Raw genomic sequence first — 21,146 nt, 5'->3', positions numbered from 1 at the left:
TGTTCTGTCTATGCTTCCCTCTAGGAGTTTTACATCTAGGTCTTTAATCCATTTTGAGTTTATCTGTGTGTGTGGTGTTAGGAAATGTTCTAATTTCATTCTTTTACATGTAGTTGTCCAGTTTTCCCAGCATCACTTATTGAAGATATTCTCTTTTCTCCATTATCTCATTAACATTTCTGATTAGAATGAGAAACCTAGAAAGTCCACATTGAATTTGTCCAATGTAGTTTACAAAAGAATAAGAAACTTGGCATTTGAATTTCCTGTTCGCAACTGAAGGTTTTCAAGATGGCCACCTGACAACCTCAACATCTCTCTTATTTATTCAACAAACACGGTTGAGCATCTCCACATGAAGCACTGAGGAGGAGAGGAAAAAGGCGTGTGTGGTTCCTGACTTGTCTGAGGAGCCCACAGCATGAAGAAGAAAGTGCCCTTTTCTCTTTTCTTTGAAAAATAGAGGGGTGGGATGGGGTGGGAGGTGGGAAGGAGGTTCAAGAGGAAGGGGACACATGTATACCTATGGCTGATTCATGTTGATGTATGGCAGAAACCAACACAATATTGTAATGTGATTACCCTCCAATTAAAAATAAATAAAAGCAAAAAAAAAAAAAAATCATTGTGAGCCTTTAGGAACTTGGGAAGGATTCCAGAATGGGAAGCCCTGTGGTCCTGTGTGAGCTGCGCATCTAGGCAAGAAGTGGTCCTAGGGGGCATAAAGGGGCAGGAGGAAAGGAAGGTAGTGTCCAGGGACAGCAGAGGGTAAAGAAAGCCAGTTACTGTGGTAACCGGACCACCCGGCTGAATTGGCCATCCCCAGATGGCCATTCGTATAAAGCCAATATGCTTATCGTAAGTCATACACTGCCGGGCACTGGAAACGCTGCCTGGGATATAAGGTCAGTCTTGGCCGAAGTTTTGCACCATATATCATTTTTGACAGTTCCTCCCTCTAGGACCTAACTGAAGTGGGTTGAATTATTCATAGAGCCTGCGTTCTTTGCCAAAAATGACCAGCTATTGAAGTGGTTAGGATGACTAGCTCTGCCTAGCTCATCAGCTGCGTCTGGCCTGCCACTTACACGCGCCTTTTCCATAAGAAGAAGCATTAAGCTGCGCTTCCGCCACCACTGCTCTTGGGCTTCCCATGAAAACAAAGGAAGCCAACTTACTTTAAATATCATTTTTCCTACAGCTTTTTTTTTTTCTTCCCCTACTGTGCAAGTTAATTCCATGGCATAAAGAGGATGAGAAAATCCAATAGTGGCTCTGTCTGTTTCAGGGAGGAGAAAGCAAGAATTTTATTCTTCATGCTAAAAAGTATTTTCATGCATCAGAAAAGGCAATTTGTGGCTAAAAAGGACTTTAAGGGTGGTGGTAGGTTGCTTCCCAGGTAGCGCTAGTGGTAAAGAACCTGCCTGCCAATGTAAGAGACATAAGAGATGCTGGTTCGCTGGGTCAGAAAGATCCCGATCCCCTGGAGGAGGGCATGGCAACCCACTCCAGTATTCTTGCCTAGACAATCCCATGGACAGAGGAGCCTGGCAGGCTACGGTCCATAGGGTCCCAAAGAGTTGGACATGACTGATGTGACTTAGCACAGTGATGGTGGTAATGGTAAGGCTTGAAAAAGAATCAGAAGTGAAGTTTTCGGATTTGAAAATAAATCAGTGTAGAATATATGATTGAATTAAGGAAGTAAAAACCATGGCCAGATTTCCCTCCAAACTTAGCCAAATCCTTGTCTATCCATTTAAATGTTTGAACACTGTAGCGAGGATGGAGGTTAAGTACATTTCCATTACATTTGTAATCCAGGTGGATTTAGAAGAGAGGTATAAATTACATTTAGGGATTAGTTCCCTAACGATTAAAGGGAAGTCATTGCCACAGTGCTCAGAGCACAGTTCCCATAACAGTGGGGACAGCTTGGAGGCACAGCATCAAGGTTCAGTGGGGGGGAAAAACTGTCAGGCAAAATAACCAAGAGCATTTTCAGAAGGAAGATGAAATTATATAAAAAATTCACTCCTTCGAGCAATGTAATTTGATGTGTATGTGCTCCCTACTGTACTAGGTTTCAAGAACTTCTGTGTTCACAGGTTCAAAGACTGATGTGTGCCCTGTAATCGGGGTGATACCAGATCTTTGAATTTATTCAAAGTTCAAACAAGGGCACTTTGCTTTCAATCAAGAGTCATTACTTCGTGTTTAAAGAGCTGAAGCCTATGATTTAAAGGGGTGGGGGGAAGCTAACATTTAACTAGAGGAAACATGATTGGAAGAAAGGACTAAATGCTCCCCCGCCCCCGCCCATCTGCATCAACCACGAGTGACACCCTCTTTGTCAAAGCCACCAGGAGAGTAGCCTTTACAGCTTCTACTGATTTATTTAATAAAAGGCTTATTCACATGTGTTCCTGACTAATCAGGTGGCTGGACTGTATTTACTTGAAAAAATTAGTTTGAATTATCATCAGAGACCTAAAGGCTCACAGATTGAAGAGTCAAACAGGCTGAAGGAAAAAATCATCAGCCCCAGCTTCACGCCTCTCACACCTCACTTTCTACTACCAGAGATACTTTCAACTTTATAAACCTGTTTCTTTAGTGTTCACCTTTATCCTTCTGGTGCTGTCTTGATGTTTTACTTTTAGGCATTATTCATCAACGTCCCATCATATAGGATGAGAGTTTAACTCTTTTTCACATACCCCCTTCCCCTGCCTGGGCGTTCCTGGTGGCTCAGTGGTAAAGAATCCACCTGCCAATGTAGGAGACCCAGGTTTGATCCCTGGGTCAGGAAGGTCCCCTGGGGAAGGAAATGGCAACCCACTCCAGTATTCTTGCCTAGAGAATCCCATGGACAGAGGAGCCTGGTGGGCGGGCTACAGTCCATGGGGTCACAAAAGAATCTGACACAACTCACTGACCACACAAAACTTCCCTTGCCTAACACCCCATTTCCTATCCCCCGATGTATTTATGTGATACCTGGATGCCCTTTGAGTCTTCATATATTGATAAAGGTCTGTATTGTCAGAGCCATGGTTTTTCCAGTAGTCATGTATGGCTGTGAGACTTGGACCATAAAGAAGGCTGAGTGCCAATGAACTGATGCTTTTGAACTGTGGTGTTGGAGAAGACTCTTGAGAGTCCCTTGGACAGCAAGGAGATCAAGCCAGTCCATCCTAAAGGAAATCAACCCTGAATATTCACTGGAAGGACTGATGCTGAAGCTGAAACTCCAATACTTTGGCCACCTGTTATGAAGAACCAACTCACTGGAAAAGACCCTGATGCTGGGAAAGAAGGCAGGAAGAGAAGGGGGTGACAGAGGATCAGATGAGTAGATGGCATAATCGATTCAATGAACATGAGTTTGAGCAGATTCCGGGACATAGTGAAGGACAGCCTGGCGTGCTGCAGTTCAGGGGGTCATAAAGAGTTGGACATGAGTGAGCAACTAAACAACAACAACAATCTCTATGGAACTCCCATTCATGTGCATTTTTTTCCCTCCTGTTAACCTGTCTTACATCAATTTAATTATCAGACCAATCAAAAAACCTGAAGGGAAGAAGGGAAAAATTTCCCACCCCCACACCAAACTCTAGTCAGGCTTTTCTGAATCCTCCTCTCATTTAGGTACACACTTTTGGCCTTCAATGTTCATCTAAGCATTGTCCAGTTTTAGCAAGAATAAAGTTCAGCTAGCTTAACCAGAAACCTCAACCTGGATATCTGGCAGAGTTCCTGATCCTCTACCATTTCCCAAATAAAGTCTGATCACCCTGGCCTGCCTGCAGCAGGGATCTTGTTAGGTTGATTTAGTCAGAATCCTCCATTACCTCTGATTCCCTCTTAGTAATTTTGCATCCACTCATCCCTACCAACAAAACTGAAGGATCTCTACTACCTGATTTTAAGGCAAACTATGAAGTAGTAATCAAGAGAGTATGGTGTTAATGAGGGGACAGACACAAAGATCAATTGAATACAAATGCAAACTCAGAAAGAAACACACATATGTGGTCAGTTGCTTTTCCACAGAGCTCCAAAGATAATTTAACGGAAAAAGGATAGTCTTTCAGTAAATGATGTTAAACAATTGACTATTTCCATGAAAAACAATGAGCCTTAATCCACACCTTATACCATAAAGAAAATTAACTTGATCATATACTAATGCATATATATAGAATCTAGAAAGATGGTACCAAAGAATTTATCTGCAGGCCAGCAGTGGAGAAACAGACATAGAGAACAGACTTATGGGCATGGGGAGAGGGAAGGAGAGGGTGAGACATATGGAGAGAGTAACATGGAAACTTACATTACCATATGTAAAATAGATAGCCAACAGGAATTTGCTGTATGGCTCAGGGAACTCAAACAGGGGCTCTGTATCAACCTAGAGGGGTGGGATGGGGAGGAAGATGAGAGGGAAGTTCAAGAGGGAGGGGACATATGTATACCTATGGCTGATTCATGTTGAGGTTTGACAGAAAGCAACAAAATTCTGTAGAGCAATTATCTTTCAATTTAAAAATAAATTAATTGAAAACATTAACCTGGAGTATAAATCTAAGTGCAAAATCTAGAAATATGAAATCTCTAAAAGAAAATGGGAAATTTGGGCCTGTCACCAAAATGGGAGAAAATGTTTGGAAAACATGTATCTGATATATTAGACTTGTATCTAGACTATATAAACCCAAGTACTCAAAAAAATCATTAAAAAGAAAGCAAGTAACCCAGTTCAGAAAGTGGGCAAAGGATCTGAAGAGACATTTCACTAAAGAAGATAGACATGAAAAGATGCTCAACATCATGTGGGACTAGGGAAAATGCAGATTAAAATCACAATGAGATATTCAGCAATAAAAAGGAGCAAACAACCGGTACATACAATGTAAATTATTTGCAAACATATAATATTAAGTGAAAGAAACCAGACTCGAAGTGCCACATACTGTGTGATTCCATTTATGTGACATTTTGAAAAACGCAAGTGACTAAGGGCAGAAAAAAAATCAGTGAGGGGTTGGGGGTAGGGCTTGATGGCACAGTGGCATAGGGGAGGTTTAGGGGAGATGGAACTGTTCACTGTAGTTATGTGATGGTTACACAACTGGATGTGTTTGTGAAGCTCCCAGCACTATACACCAAAACAGTGAATTTTACTGTTTGTAAACTGGACCTTACATCACCAGATGGTCAATACCAAAATCAGACTGATCATATTCTTCGCAGCCAAAGATGGAGAAGCTCTATACAGTCAACAAAAACAAGACCAGGAGCTGACTGTGGCTCAGATCATGAACTCGTTATTGTTAAATATAGACTTAAATTGAAGAAAGTAGGGAAAACCACTAGATCTTTCAGGTATGACCTAAATCAAATCCCTTATGACTACACAGTAGAAGTGAGAAATAGATTTAAGGGATTAGATCTGATAGACAGAGTGCCTGATGAACTATGGATGGAGGTATGTGACGTTGTACAGGAGACAGGGATCAAGGCCATTCCCATGAAAAAGAAATGCAAAAAGGCAAAATAGTTGTCTGAGGAGGCCTTACAAAAAGCTGAGAAAAGAAGAGAAGCAAAAAGCAAAGGAGAAAAGGAAAGATATAGTCATTTGAATGCAGAGCTCCAAAGAATAGCAAGGAGAGATAAGAAAGCCTTCCTCAGCAATCAATGCAAGAAATAGAGGAAAACAATAGAATGGGAAAGACTAGAGATCTCTTAAAGAAAATTAGAGACACCAAGGGAACATTTCATGCAAAGATGGGCACAATAAAGGACAGAAAAGGTATGGACCTAATAGAAGCAAGAGATATTAAGAAGAGGTGGCAAGAATACACAGAAGAACTATACAAAAAGATCTTCATGACCCAGATAACCACGATGCTGTGATCACTCACCTAGAGCCAGACATCCTGGAATACGAAGTCAAGTGGGCCTTAGGAAGCATCACTACGAATGAAGCTAGCGGAGGTGATGGTATTCCAGTTGAGCTATTTCAAATCCTAAAAGATGATGCTGTGAAAGTGCTGCACTCAATATGCCCACAAATTTGGAAACCTCAGCAGTGGCCATAGGACTGGAAAAGGTCAGTTTTCATTCCAATCCCAAAGAAAAGCAATGCCAAAGAATGTTCAGTTGCACTCATTGCACATGCTAGCAAAGTCATGCTCAAAATTCTCCAAGCCAGGCCTCAACAGTATGTGATGTTCAAGCTGGTTTTAGAAAAGGCAGAGGAACCAGAGATCAAATTGCCAAAATCTGTTGGATCATCAAAAAGCGACACAGTTCCGGAAAAACATTTACTTCTGCTTTATCGACTACATCACAGTTTGATCACAACAAACTGTGGAAAATTCTTCAAGAGATGGAATACCAGACCACCTTACCTGCCTCCTGAGAAATCTGTATGCAGGTCAAGAAGAAAGAGTTAGAATTGGACATGGAACAACAGACTGCTTCCAAATTGGGAGGGGCAGTATAGTATATCAAGGCTGTATATTGTCACCTTGCTTATTTAACTTATATGCAGAGTACATGATTAGAAACGCTGGGCTGGATGAAGCACAAGCTGGAATCAAGATTACCGAGAGAAACATCAGTAACCTCAGATACACAGTTGACACCATCCTTGTGGCACAAAGCAAAATGAACTAAAGAGCGTCTTGATGAAAGTGAAAGAGGAGAGTGAAAAAGTTGGCTTAATACTCAAGATTCAGAAAACTAAGATCATGGCATCTGGTGCCATCACTTCATGGCAGATAGATGGGGAAACAATGGAAAGAGTGAGAGACTTTATTTTCTTGGGCTCCAAAATCACTGCAGATGGTGATTGCAGACATGAAATTAAAAGACGCTTCTTCCTTAGAAGAAAAGCTATGACCAACCTAGACAGCATATGGCAGAAAGTGAAGAAGAATTAAAGAGCCTCTTGATGAAAGTGAAAGAGAGTGAAAAAGTTGGCTTAAAGCTCAACATTCAGAAAACCAAAATCATGGCATCCGGTCCCATCACTTCATGGCAAATAGATGGTGAAACAGTGGAAACAGTGTCAGACTTTATTTTTTCGGGCTTCAAAATTACTGCAGATGGTGACTGCAGCCATGAAATTAAGACACTTACCTTGGAAGGAAAGTTATGACCAACCTAGACAGCATATTCAAAAGCAGAGACATTACTTTGCCAACAAAGGTCCTTCTAGTCAAGGCTATGGTTTTTCCATTAGTCATGTATGGATGTGAGAGTTGGACTATAAAGAAAGCGGAGCACTGAAGAATTGATGCTTTTGAACTGTGGTGTTGGAGAAGACTCTTGAGAGTCCACTGGACAGCAAGGAGGTCAAGCCAGTCCATCCTAAAGGAAATCAACCCTGAATTTTCACTGGAAGGACTGATGCTGAAGCTGAAACTCCAATACTTTGGCCACCTGATGCAAAGAGCTGATTCACTGGAAAAGACCCTGATGCTGGGAAAGATTAAAGGAAGGAGGAGAAGGCGACGACAGAGGCTGATATGGTTGGATGGCATCACCAACTCGATGGACATGAGTTTGAGCAAGCTCCGGGAGTTGGTGATGGACAGGGAGGCCTGGCGTGCTGCTGTCCATGTGGTTGCAAGGAGTCAGACACGACTGAGCGACTGAACTGACACTGGACCTTAATAAGCACAAATGAGAACAATAAAATACTTTAAAAACAACACTTTGTTTGATGTGTGGGGAATGGGGGTGGGGCAAGGGAAGAAGGAAGAGGGAATTTGGTCATCAGGCTACTGCAGTGTTACAGTGCACAGTGGTGGTGATACTGGATGTCGGTAACAGAACTGTAGACGAGGGGGCTGGATATCAGATCAGCTTACCTGGTGGCTCAGCTGGTAAAGAATCTGTCTGCAATGCAGGAGACCTGGGTTCAATCCCTGGTTTGGGGAAATCCTCTGGAGAAGGGAAAGGCTACCCACTCCAGTGTTCTGGCCTGGAGAATTCCATGGACTGTTTATAGTCCATGGGGTTGAAAGGGTCAGACATGACTGAGTGACTTTCACTTTCACTTTAAAGGTTGTATCAAAAAGAGATGGCAACTGATGACGGGATAAATGTGGAGGATGAGGGAGAAGTATCAGGGTTGCTCTCCAGGTTTCTGGGTAGATGAGCTGCACTGAATTTTGGTATAGAATTTCTTGTCATTCCTGTGGTGCTCTGTCACGCCTCTGCATTTTCACGTGGACTTTTCTCTTTCAGGAACAACGGCTTCATTGATTCCCTCCCATTCATCTTTCAAGAATCAGCTCAGAATCACAAACTTGGGTTGTAAGCCTCCCCTCTGTGTTTATAGGTCACCTTGGGCATATTCCTATTGCACTGAACAGCGATTGTCAGTGCATGAACAAAAAGCATTCAAAGGAAATGGCAATTTATTTGGAAGGGACTAATTGTAACATTATCACATAACCAGGACTTTTAGAACCCAGTAATAGACAGATTATCACAGCAGGTTTAGTGTTATATTTATGAAGTCCACACTAATGTAATGAATGTAACACAGGACAATATTACTGCCACTAGGATGCAAATGAGAGTCGGCGGCTCAAGGGTCAACCACATTCACAACCATCCTTTACAATGAAAGCCAGTGTCGTTCAGTGAGAACGGCTATGGCCTTGGGTCGGAAGACGCTGGTGCAAATCTGGGCTCTGCTGTCCACTGATGGGGTGACCTCAGCAAGTTATTTCACCTCTCTGTATCAGTTTCTCCGCATACGAATTTGAGAGTACAAAATGAAACAATGGGACTTTGAAAATTAAATGAATTTCTATGAGGGAAAGTGACCGGGGCAGGAACTGGCACATGTTATGCAGTAAGAAAAGCAGGTTGACGTTGAGAGCACTGGGAAGTGAATAAGACTGGCCTTTAGTCACAGGAGTTTAACACAAAAGTCAGGCCCTATAATCCATGGCCTTGTGTGTACGTGCGCAGTCACATCAGTGTCTGACTCTTTTCACCCCTATGCTCTGTAGCCCGCCAGGCTCCTCTGTCCGTGGGACTCTCCAGGCAAGATTACTGAAGCTGGTTGCCATGAGCTCCTCCAGGGGATCTTCCAGACCCAGGGATCCAACCCATGCCTCTTGTATCTCCTGCACTGGCAGATGCGTCCTTCACCACCAGCACCACCATTCTACGCCTTATGTTCTAATAACTTTTGAGTCTCTGTGAAAACGTGGTCTAAGTCAGGTCACTGCATAGACTGCAGTGCCAATGAGTCCTAACAGCAGAGGGTACAATCATGCGCTGTAACAGGCTGAGTGTAAACATTCTGAGCGCATGTAAGGCTTTCTAGCTACTAAACTGTTAGAATTATTCGTAAGTATAGAAAGATAATGATGTTAAATGTTCCTATCAAAACCAACTACCTTTGACTACCACGATAAATTAGGAATTGTTAAATCTCTTACCTTTTGGGTAGATGTCTTGTAGAGGGACTTCTCCGGGGGGCAAAATCCTGACTATCTGATTCGTATCCAAAAGAGTCACACAATTGCTCTGTTTCGCGGTTCCACTTTTCTTCTTTCCTCCATAGAATGTTGTATCAGTGACTCTTGATTTACTCAAAGATGATGGCCTTTTCCAAGAATAAACTTCACTAGGTGACTAAAAGGAAAAAGAGAGATTCAAGTACTGAAGTACTATAAACTACACTCAAAACTGTTACAGTGTAGTCCTTTAAACAGATGCCAGTGGTAAACTTATATTCCACAAACATAAGAAAATCAAATTATTCTTTAACCTTTCTTAATGCAGAATACAGTTCCTTTATTGATAATCATAATTTTCAGACAAGTGTAAAGTATACAACATATTTTTTATTTTGAAATGAATTATAACTAAAATGAGGGAATATAAGAGTATAGTTGGGCTTCCCAGGTGGCCTTAGTGGTAAAGAAGCTGCCTGCCAATGCAGGCAACATAAGAGACCTGGATTCTATCCACAGGTCAGGAAGATTACCAGGAAGAGGGCATGACAACCCACCTCAGTATTCTTGCTTGGAGAATCCCATGAACAGAGGAGCCTGGTGGGCTACAGTCCATAAGGTCGCAAAGAGTTGGACACGACTGAAGAGACTTGGCACAACAGTATCAGTTCAGCTCAGTTGTTTAGTTGTGTCTGACTCTTTGTGACCCCATGGACTACAGCAAGCTAGGCTTTCCTGTCCATCACCAGCTCCCGGAGTTGCTTCAATTCATGTTCATCGAGTCAGTGATGCCATCCAACCATCTCATCCTCTGTTGTCCCCTTCTCCTCCTGCCTTCAATCTTTCCCAGCATTAGGAACTTTTCCGGTGAGTCAGTTCTTCGCATCAGGTGGCCAAAGTATTGGAGTTTCAGCTTCAGCATCAGTCTTTCCCATGAATATTTAGGACTGATTTCCTTTAGGATGGACTGGTTGGATCTCCTTGCAGTCCAAGGGACTCTCAAGAGTCTTCTCCAACACCACAGTTCAAAAGCATCAATTCTTCGGCACTCAGCTTTCTTTATGGCCTAACTCTCACATCCATACATGACCACTGGAAAAACCATAGCCTTGACTAGAAGGACCTTTGTTGGCAAAGTAATGTCTCTGCTTTTTAATATGCTGTCTAGGTTGGTCATAACTTTTCTTCCAAGGAGCAAGCGTCTTTTAATTTCATGTCTGCAGTCAACATCTGCAGTGATTTTGGAGCCCCCAAAAATAAAGTCTCTCACTCTTTCCATTGTTTCCCCATCTATTTGCCATGAAGTGATGGGACTGGATGTGATGATCTTAGTTTTTTGAATGTTGAGTATTGAGCCAGCTTCTTCACTCTCCTCTTTCACTTTCATCAAGAGGCTCTTCACTTTCTACCATAAGGGTGGTATCATCTGCATATCTGAGGTTATTGATGTTTCTCCTGGCAATCTTGATTCCAGCTTGTGCTTCATCCAGTCTGGCATTCTGCATGATGTACTCTGCATAGAAGTTAAATAAGCAGGGTGACAATACACGGCCTTGACGTACCTCTTTCTCAATTTGGAACCAGTCTGTTGTTCCATGTCCAATTCTTACTCTTGTTTCTTGACCTGCATACAGATTTCTCAGGAGGCAGGTAAGGCGGTCTGGTATTCCCATTTCTTTCAGAATTTTCCACAGTTTGTTGTGATCAAACTGTGGCGTAGCCAATAAAGCAGAAGTAGATGTTTTTCTGGAACTCTGTCACTTTTTCGATAAACCAACGGATGCTGGCAATTTGATCTCTGGTTCCTCTGTCTTTTCTAAATCCAGCTTGAACATCTGGAAGTTCATGGTTCACGTGCTGTGGAAGCCTGGCTTGGAGAATTTTGAGCATGGCTTTGTTAGAGTGTGAGACGAGTGCAATTGCACAGTAGTTTGAGCATTCTTTGGCATTGCCTTTCTTTGGGATTGGAATGAAAACTGATCTTTTTCCAGTCCTGTGGCCACTGCTGAGGTTTCCAAATTTGCTGGTATATTGAATGCAGCACTTTCACAGCATCATATTTTAGGATTTGAAATAGCTCAACTGGAATTCCATCATCTCCACTAGCTTTGTTCGTAGTGATGTTTCCTAAGGCCCACTTGACTTCACATTCCAGGATGTCTGGCTCTAGGTGAGTGATCACACCCTCGTGGTTATCTGGGTCATGAAGATCTTTTTTGTACAGTTCTTCTATGTATTCTTGCCACCTTTTCTTAATATCTCCTGCTTCTATTAAGTCCCTACCATTTCTGTCCTTTAGTGTGACCATCTTTGCATGAAATGTTCCTTTTGTATCTCTAACTTTCTTGAAGAGATCTCTAGTCTTTCCCATTCTATTGTTTTCCTCTATTCCTTTGCTTTGATCACTCAGGAAGGCTTTCTCATCTCTCCTTGCTATTCTTTGAAACTCTGCATTCAAATGGTATCTCTTTCCTTTTCTCCTTTGTGTTTCACTTCTCTTCTTTTCTCAGCTTTTTGTAAGGCCTCCTCAGACAACCATTTTGCCTTTTTGCACTTCTTTTTCTTGGGGATGGTCTTGATCACTGCCTCGTGTACAATGTCCTGAAACTCCATTAATAGTTCTTCAGGCACTCTGTCAGATCTAATGCCTTGAATCTTTTTGTCACTATTTGTCACTTTGGCACAACACTATAGTTAATTTAAATAACTGCAAGTAAATAAATAACTATTTTAAATGGAAAATGCTGAGTGCATCCACTAACTGGCATAAGGAATAGTATTACCATTATTTCTCAAGCACCTTGGAGGCCCCCTTCCCAATCATGTCTCTTTCATCTCTCCTAGACATTAACTGTCTTGGAATTTTTTATTATTTTTTTCTCTTGCTTTACTTAATTTTTTTTCAAAACGTATCTATTTATTTGGCTGTGTCAGGTCTTATTGTCCCACTTGGGATCCTTTGCTGTGGTGAAAGGACTCTCTAGTTGTGCACGGGCTCAAGAACTCATGGGCTCAATAGCTCCGCAGCAAGTGGGATCTTAATTCCCCGACCAGGGCTCGAACCCTCATCCACTACACTGCAAGGCAGATTCTTAATCACTGGACCACCAGGCAAGTCCCTCTTGCTTTACTTTAAATTTTTTACCATATATATTTATCCTTCTCTACTCTCAAATCAAAGATATTCTCCTATGCATTTGCTAAACATTTTGAGGTTTTTCCTCTCACTTTTAATTCCTTAATCCCTAAGGAAATATTTTGTAAGTGGTATGAGGCTGTGATCCATGCTCATCCTTTTTTGTCCATGGAGAGTAACTGTTCAAATATCATCAACCTTTGCCCACTGATGAGCACTGGTATGGGAAATCAGTTCCGTATGTGTATGGATCTATCTGTTTCTAGGCATTGCATTCTGTTTCACTGTGTATTTTTCTACTCCTGTGGCCTATACTACATGGTCTTAGTTACTTAGGTTTTGTAATAAGCCTTGAACTTTAGAGGGTAAGTACCTCTGCCTTTTATTCTGGCTCTTCTTCAGAAAGGTCTTATTGTTTGCCCTTTGTCTTCCATAAGACTGTGAGAGTTGATTTGCACTGCATCCTTGTCAGTACTTGGTATGTCCTGGCACTTAGTCCCTCAGTGATGTCTGACTCTTTGCGATCCCATAGACTGTAGCCCACCAGGCTCCTCTGTCCACAGATTCTCCAGGCAAGAATACTGGAGTGGGTTGCTATTTCCTTCTCCAGGGGATCTTTCTGACCCAGGGATCCAACTTGCATTTCCAGCATCTCCTGCATTGGCAGGGGGATTCTTTATCCCTGACTTAGTGGGACTAATTAACCACTGAGTTAGTGCGACTTTCTTATGCATAATACTTGGTACTTGGTATTGTGGGTGTTAATTTTTTTTTTTTAATTTTAGCTATTCTAATAGGCAGTAGGGTAGTAGTACTATCTCATTGTGGTTTTAATTTGCATTTCCCTAAGGACTAATGAACATCTTTTTATATACTCAATTACCATCCATTTATCCTCTATAGTAAAGAGTCTGTTCAAGTCTTTTGCCCATTTTTTAAAAAATACATTCACCTCCAATTTTATTTTTATATCTACTTAAATACATTGAAAACCATGAGTCCACTCAGATACATCCAATTCCTAACCAACCTCTACAGGACTCAATCTAGTTTTCTTCCCTGCTGCATCTGTAACTCCCTTCTCAAACAGAGAGAAACCTAGACTTCATTATCTTTAACATAGTTACTTTTTTGCTGAGTTCCACTGTATATGACTCAGCTCCTATCTCCACCACTAACTTCCTCTTCCAGGCAAATGCCCCCTGCACTCTGCTTGGTCCTTGTAGCCCGCACTGAGCTATGTTCAGGCATCAGTGAAGTCTTCACCTCACTGGGGCCCCCGCATTCCACACCAGCCTGCCCCTTCATGGTGACGTCATTCATCCTGGCGGCACCTGACTCCCATCACCAGCTGTCCCTCCCTCCCCCACTATGGATATCTTTTTCGCCTGCTCAGGCTCTGACCTCTGACACCTCACACAGGTCCTCCCTTTGCTTATTTTTTATACCAGATTATTTGTTTCGTCACTCTTGAGTTTTAAGAAATCTTTATGTATTTTGGATACCAGTCCTTTGTTGGATATGTGATTTGCCAATATTTTCTCCCAGCCTGTAGATCGTTTTTTAACTCTCCTCACAGTGTCTTTTTACAGAGTGGAAGCTTTTGATTTTGATGAAATTCAATTTATTAAAACTTTTAATGGCTCACGTCTAAGATGCTCAGTACAGTGTTTAGTAGAAGTGGTGGTAATGGGTATCTTTGTCTTACTCTTGATATTAAAAGGAATGCTTTTAACATTTCACTTTTGAGGGTTCACTAAGACACTTGCTAAAGATTTTTGTGGCCATTTGGATAGGATTTTGTAGGATAAAAAAATTAAAGTAAGTTTACAATAATTCAGGTGCCTCTGATAATGCTGTAAAATGTTAACAAGAGACGACATACCCTTTTGTTGATAGTTTTATGAAGAATCAAATGAAAATCACATAAAGGCAGAAAGATACTGTGGTATAAAAAGACATGAGTCTGAAGGCCAGTCATTCTTGAGCTCAAATGACAGCTTCCTTACTCAATATCTTTGTGGCCTGGGGGAATAGATCCTCTCTGTTTTTATTGTTTCATCTATAAAACCTTGTGGAATTGTCATAAATTCCACATGTATGAAAGGGTTTAGAATAGTGCAATGCCTGGCTTGTATTGGGGTCTCAAATATATGACTGCTCTCATAAAATGCTGAAAGGTTGTCTAACTGACTCTAATCCTTCATTAAACAAAAATTCATGAACATCTCCTATATGGTGGGTACTAAATACAAGGAATAGAGCTTTTAATTTAACAAGATCTCTAGCCTATAATCTACAAAGGATTTCTAGAGGGTCAATACAAACATTACCTTATACTCAGCTTTCTTACCTTTTTACAGTGACATTATATTTCTATGTCAATTTCTTTAATCAAAAGATCAACTTTTTAAAACAGCTCCACCTTCAGAAAAGCAGATTCAGTATTTTCTCTACTGACCCCAGCAAGCATTTGTGGCAAGCATATTAAACACAACTCTTCATTTAATCAAGCCTGCTGTATTCCAACAACATGTTTCATTTTCAGTTATATAATCCACAGCAAATGTTTTTTGCTTGATAATTAGGCAGACATATGGCAAAGTCCTAAGCCACATATTATCCACTGGGTTTTGGATTTCAAAAGTCTTAAACCCTGAAGTACTCATTATTCATTAATCACATTAAAATTTTGAGATATGCGAGACTGGTGTACTATTAAGCAGAGCCAATATTTTATCTTTAAGTGATTCTATCACTCCACCTAAAAGCTACAAAGAAAATTATGAAAATTAAATATTTAATCAAAACACACAGAGCTACATCTAAGGTTATTAGATGGCAACTTGGACTGAAATAACCTTTCTATTTTATCTTCTCACATTTCCTTCAGAGGAAGATGGTGCCTGTTTTACTTGAAGTCGATTACAAACAGCCCCTTCTTTACAGATAATAGTAAATAATAGCAGAAGGATCCATTTAAAAGCAAATTAAATTGAGACTACCAGCATTATAGTATAAGCTGGATGCTGCAAAGATATGTCAGAGCAAAACTCAGTGGAAAGTGAATGGTATTCATGAGTGTTGAAAAATTTCATCTACAGTAATGAGGTTCAACATATTTCCCCTTAAAAGTTCTAGAAGAAATGTTATCTCATTAGTCTCAAATTGTGCCTCTTGACAGGATATAAAGTGACTGTCAGTAGGTTACGTATATATCTGCCCCATGAACTCTCATGTATGAAGAATATTAGTTTTCCTTTACTAAATTATATAGTTGCATTACACTTGAAATGTTAATTTTTAAAAAGCAATGAACCCATATAGAATGCATTTTTAAATGACTGGTCTCGAAAATGAATGTTGATCTGAAAGTGAAAGTGAAAGTGAAGCCGCTCAGTCATGTTCAACTCTTTGCGACCCCGTGGACTGTAGCCCACCAGGCTCCTCTGTCCATGGGATTTTCCAGGCAAGAATACTGGAGTGGGTTACCATTTCCTTCTCCAGGGGATCTTCCCGACCCAGGGATCAAACAATATTTACCAAAAAATCATTACACTTTTAATTACCCTCAAACAGGTTTATAAATCTTAGGCCAAAGTGAGGGGAAGAAATAGTTACTCAATAATTTTAAAAATTTAAGCTTACCATGAGATCTGGGAAACCAACAACAATTGTAGCATAACTATTCTTATCTGAGAGAAGTCGGTTTGGAGAGGAAATCTTCTGTCCCACAGCTGAACTCAGATTTTCAGATGACAGTTGATCACTTGAAATTGTATGAGGTATGCTGCGGTCTGTTTCTGAAAAGTATCAGAGAAACATTAAACACCATATGCCCCTAAATTGCTCCAGGAATTACTTTTTGCAAGATTTCATTCTCACCAACTCAAACAGAAAAGCATAAATTAAAAAAGAGAAAATGCTTTCAATTACACTCATGGCTTTTTGTCTGAGAAGACTCAGTTTTCACATCTTGGTATCTTCTCATTTATGGAATTCAAATTTTTATTAGCAATAAAGATTAATATTGACAGTACTGCAGAAAGAGGTAAAACTGACCTGGTTGGTTAGCAATGGTATATTTTAGATTTTTTTCCTTAAGTACTTTTCACACCATCCCCCAAAACTGTGATGAATAAAGTAGAAATTCTGATGTTCTGTGTTAAAAAGAAATGATGCAATCCTAAAATAGACTTGGAACCTATATATATATAAACATTCTGACTTGTCAAAAATATGCAAAGACAGAACTTAAAAGATGATGGATTCTTCCTTACTGTTTCTAGGGCAGTGACTAAGTTTTCTCTTCTGTATAAAGTTAACACATGTTGATTTGATTGTATTTAAACGATCCTAGAGGAGAGTATGTAATCAAGCAGGCACCTGCACAGCCGCATACATACAGAGCACAGTACTTACCTTGCATGACTCCAAACCCTGGGCTAGGAAGCTCCTCCTTCAACACATACAACTGGCAAACCCCACTGTCCTTAGATTCGATGTGTGCAGGTGTAGTTAAAAGATACTTCCTGTAAACAAACAAAACACCTAAGTGAATGAGCAGTCTTTCCTTTTCTCATAACTGTGAGACCAGACTAGGAAAAATCAGAGTTTTTCCCTCCCAGGGTCTCTTTTTCATACTGTGAGTATAATCTGCAGTTTCAGAGTTTTATCGTGAATTTAAAAAATAAGTTCTTAACGCTGTATAAAGTTGTTGCTGTTGCTCAGTGGCTAAGTCATGTCCGACTCTTTGTGACCCCATGGACTGAAGAACGCCAGGCTCCTCTGCCCTCCACTATCTCCTGAAGTTTGCTCAGATTCATGTCCAGTGAGTCGGTGATGCTATCTGACCATCTCATCCTCTGTTGCCCCATTCTCCTTTTGCCTGTATAAAGAGGAGAGCATAATAACAATGCAGTCATAAATGTGAACTAAAAACCTAACGCTTCCTATAAGAGGAAAGCCTAGTAAAAAAAAAAGAAAATTAAAAAAGCAACTCAAAAGAGACACTCCATACCATCATGGAGCCTGCTGTTAATATGACTGATCAGCCAGTAAGAGGGAGCCTGGCCTCAGATTTGCGACCAGTACCGGCTTCCCGGGTGGCTCAGCAGTAACGATCTGCCTGCAATGCAGGAGACGAGGATTTGAGCCCTGGGACAGGAAGATCCCTCGAGAAGGAAATGGCGACCCACTCTAGCACTCTTTCCTGGGAAATCCCATGGACAGAGGAGCCTGGTGAGATACAGTCCTTAGGGTCACAAACTTAGTCGACTAAACAACAACAAGGGACAGAAACCCTCACTGCTAGAATTCCCTTGCTTTACTTATTTGTGTAATTGCCAAAATAGGGGTGTATAAGTAGCGGGAATCTTTTGCATCAGGACACTTTTGCTTGTCCGCAGAGGAGCAGAAAATCTGCATGGGGCCAGGAAAAGTGACGCATGAGGGAGCAGACCTCAAGACTTACTGTGCACCCTAGTTACGCCAAGTGCACAGAAAGTCCTTTCATCAAGAAGCGTACAGTCCAGTGGAGGGGGCAACACAAAACATAAACATAACCAAGTAAGAGCAGGCAAGAGGAAGCGAAGAAGAAACTTCTCAGGGGTGCAATCTGTGAAGTTCCAAAAATCAACGGCATTTGGATGGAGACCATGGCCCTTTGAAGAAAAGATGATCGGAAAATCTATTTTGAAGTACTGGCAAGAATACAGAGAATACAGTGAAATGCTCGGTGTGATAATAGGAAAAACCCCAAAGAAAGATGGATAAATATAAAATATTATAAAAGTCATTATGCTTTTACTGTTAATTTCAAGGTTATCATCTGAAACAAACTTTTATAATTTACACTATGAAGCGACATCTAAGTGACATTTAAATTTTCCCCTCCCCTCTTCTTCAAAGTTTCACCTGCCAAATACAGAAATGTTAAAAGACAGACACAGGAAGATAGACCTATATATAAGGATGCTGGAAAACTGAGCACACTCCATGAGGTACTTTGTAGATCTACTCACTGATTTGTTTTACTCTCCACCAGAAGCCATTTGTCTTCTGCTACGAGAAAAACCGTCTGGAGGTTGATGGGAAGCGAGATGGTGTGAGTTCGCCCTTCTAGAACATCCAGCACAGCGAGGGTGTTCCTGAAAAAAAGAAAAGAAAAAGAAAACTCCGTGAAAGGAAATGGTGAGGATATTGGTTGAGTAACCATAGCATAATCATGATATATTGGGTGTCCCTGGTGGCTCAGATGGTAAAGAATCTGCCTGCAGTGCACGAGACCTGGATTTGATCCCTGGGTTGGGAATCGTGATATATTACAAAACCCTAAAAACAATATTTTTAAGACTAGATGAAAACATAGAAAAATGTTAATTGAGAAAATAGAGATATAAAACACTGAACGATGTAAAGGCTTCCCTAAGATTTAAAGATGGGAAGTGACAGCCACTATGCTAGTACTCACTGTTTATCTAATTATGAGCCCTGGTTTTTTATGTGTGTTTTTCAATGTTCTGCAATGTGGGATAAGGTACTTTAAGAATAAAATAATACTAATTTGGTTACATTTCGTTTACAATAAGCCAGAGTAAAGCACCTGGCTACCAATGCAGGAGACATAGAGACTCAGGTTCTATCCCTGGGTCAGGAAAATCCCCTGGAGAAAGAAATGGCAACCCACTCCAGTGTTCGTTCCTGGGAAATCCCATGGACAGAGGAGCCTGGTGGGTTACGGGCCATGGGTCGCACAAGGTCAGACACGACTGAAGCAACTTCAGTTCAGTTCAGTTCAGTTCACTCACTCAGTCGTGTCCAACTCTTTGTGACCCCATGAATCACAGCACGCCAGGACTCCCTGTCCAGCACCAACTCCCAGAGTACACTCAAACTCAAGTCCATTGAGTCGGTGATGCCATCCAGCCATCTCATCCTCTGTCGTCCCCTTCTCCTCCTGCCCCCAATCCCTCCCAGCATCAGGGTCTTTTCCAATGAGTCAACTCTTCGCATGAGGTGGCCAAAGTACTGGAGTTTCAGCTTCAGCATTAGTCCTTCCAAATGAACACCCAGGACTGATCTCCTTTAGGATAGACTGGTTGGACCTCCTTGCAGTCCAACGGACTCTCAAGAGTCTTCTCCAACACCACAGTTCAAAAGCATCGATTCTTCGGTGCTCAGCTTTCTTCACAGTCCAACTCTCACATCCATACATGACCACTGGAAAAACCATAGCCTTGACTAGACAGACCTTTGTTGGTAAAGTAATGTCTCTGCTTTTGAATATGTTGTCTAGGTTGGTCATAACTTTCCTTCTAAGGAGTAAGCATCTTTTAATTTCATGGCTGCAATCACCATCTGCAGTGATTTTGGAGCCCCCAAAAATACAGTCTGACACTGTTTCCCCATCTATTTGCTATGAAGTGATAGGACCAGATGCCATGATCTTTGTTTTCTGAATGTTGAGCTTTAAGCCAACTTTTCCACTCTCCTCTTTCACTTTCATCAAGAGGCTTTTGAGTTCCTCTTCACTTTCTGCCATAAGGGTGGTGTCATCTGCATATCTGAGGTTATTGATATTTCTCCCAGCAACCTTGATTCCAGCTTGTGCTTCTTCCAGCCCAGCTTTTCTCATGATGTACTCTGCATATAAGTTAAACAAGCAGGGTGACAATATACAGCCTTGACGTACTCCTTTTCCTATTTGGAACCAGTCTGTTGTTCCATGTCCAGTTCTAACTGTTGCTTCCTGACCTACATACAAATTTCTCAAGAGGCAGGTCAGGTGGTCTGGTATGCCCATCTCTTTCAGAATTTTCCACAGTTTATTGTGATCCACACAGTCAAAGGCTTTGGCATACTCAATAAAGCATAAAGAGATGTTTTTCTGGAACTCTCTTGCTTTTTCCATGATCCAGCGGATGTTGCAATTTGATCTCTGGTTCCTCTGCCTTTTCTAAAACTAGCTTGAACATCTCTAAGTTCATGGTTCACATATTGCTGAAGCCTGGCTTGGAGAATTTTGAGCATTCCTTTACTAGCGTGTGAGATGAGTGCAATTGTGTGGTAGTTTGAGCATTCTTTGGCATTGCCTTTCTTTGGGATTGGAATGAAAACTGACCTTTTCCAGTCCTGTGACCACTGCTGAGGTTTCCAAATTTGCTGGCATACTGAGTTCAGCACTTTCACAGCATCATCTTTCAGGATTTGAAATAGCTCAACTAGAATTCCATCACCTCCACTAGCTCTGTTCGTAGTGATGCTTCCTAAGGCCCACTTGACTTCACATTCCAGGATGTCTGGCTCTAGGTGAGTGATCACACCATCGTGATTATCTGGGTCATGAAGCTCTTTTTTGTATAGTTCTTCTGTGTATTCTTGCCACCTCTTCTTAATATCTTCTGCTTCTGTTAGGTCCATACCATTTCTGTCCTTTATCGAGCCCATCTTAGCATGAAATGTTCCCTTGGTATCTCTAATTTTCTTGAAGAGATCTCTAGTCTTTCACATTC

The 21,146-nt window shown here is 41.1% G+C and overlaps 1 protein-coding gene across 4 annotated transcripts in view; it reads right to left on the bottom strand.

Annotated features, from left to right (window-relative positions):
* The window catches only part of VWA8 (von Willebrand factor A domain containing 8), a 372,743-nt gene that overhangs the window by 124,461 nt on the left and 227,136 nt on the right, over positions 1-21,146 (bottom strand). For all 4 annotated transcript variants that reach the window (XM_044926848.2, XM_025263046.3, XM_044926849.2 and 1 more), the window contains exons 32-35: positions 18,657-18,782; positions 17,056-17,165; positions 16,282-16,436; positions 9,480-9,675 (exon numbers count right to left, since the gene is read on the bottom strand). In XM_044926848.2, the coding sequence (XP_044782783.2) occupies positions 9,480-9,675; positions 16,282-16,436; positions 17,056-17,165; positions 18,657-18,782 (587 nt within the window). The remainder of the gene's footprint in view (positions 1-9,479; positions 9,676-16,281; positions 16,437-17,055; positions 17,166-18,656; positions 18,783-21,146) is intronic.

The sequence above is a fragment of the Bubalus bubalis genome, chromosome 13, assembly GCF_019923935.1.
Source record: "Bubalus bubalis isolate 160015118507 breed Murrah chromosome 13, NDDB_SH_1, whole genome shotgun sequence".
Taxonomy (NCBI): Eukaryota; Metazoa; Chordata; class Mammalia; order Artiodactyla; family Bovidae; genus Bubalus; species Bubalus bubalis.
This window is presented reverse-complemented; position numbering and strand designations above follow the sequence as displayed.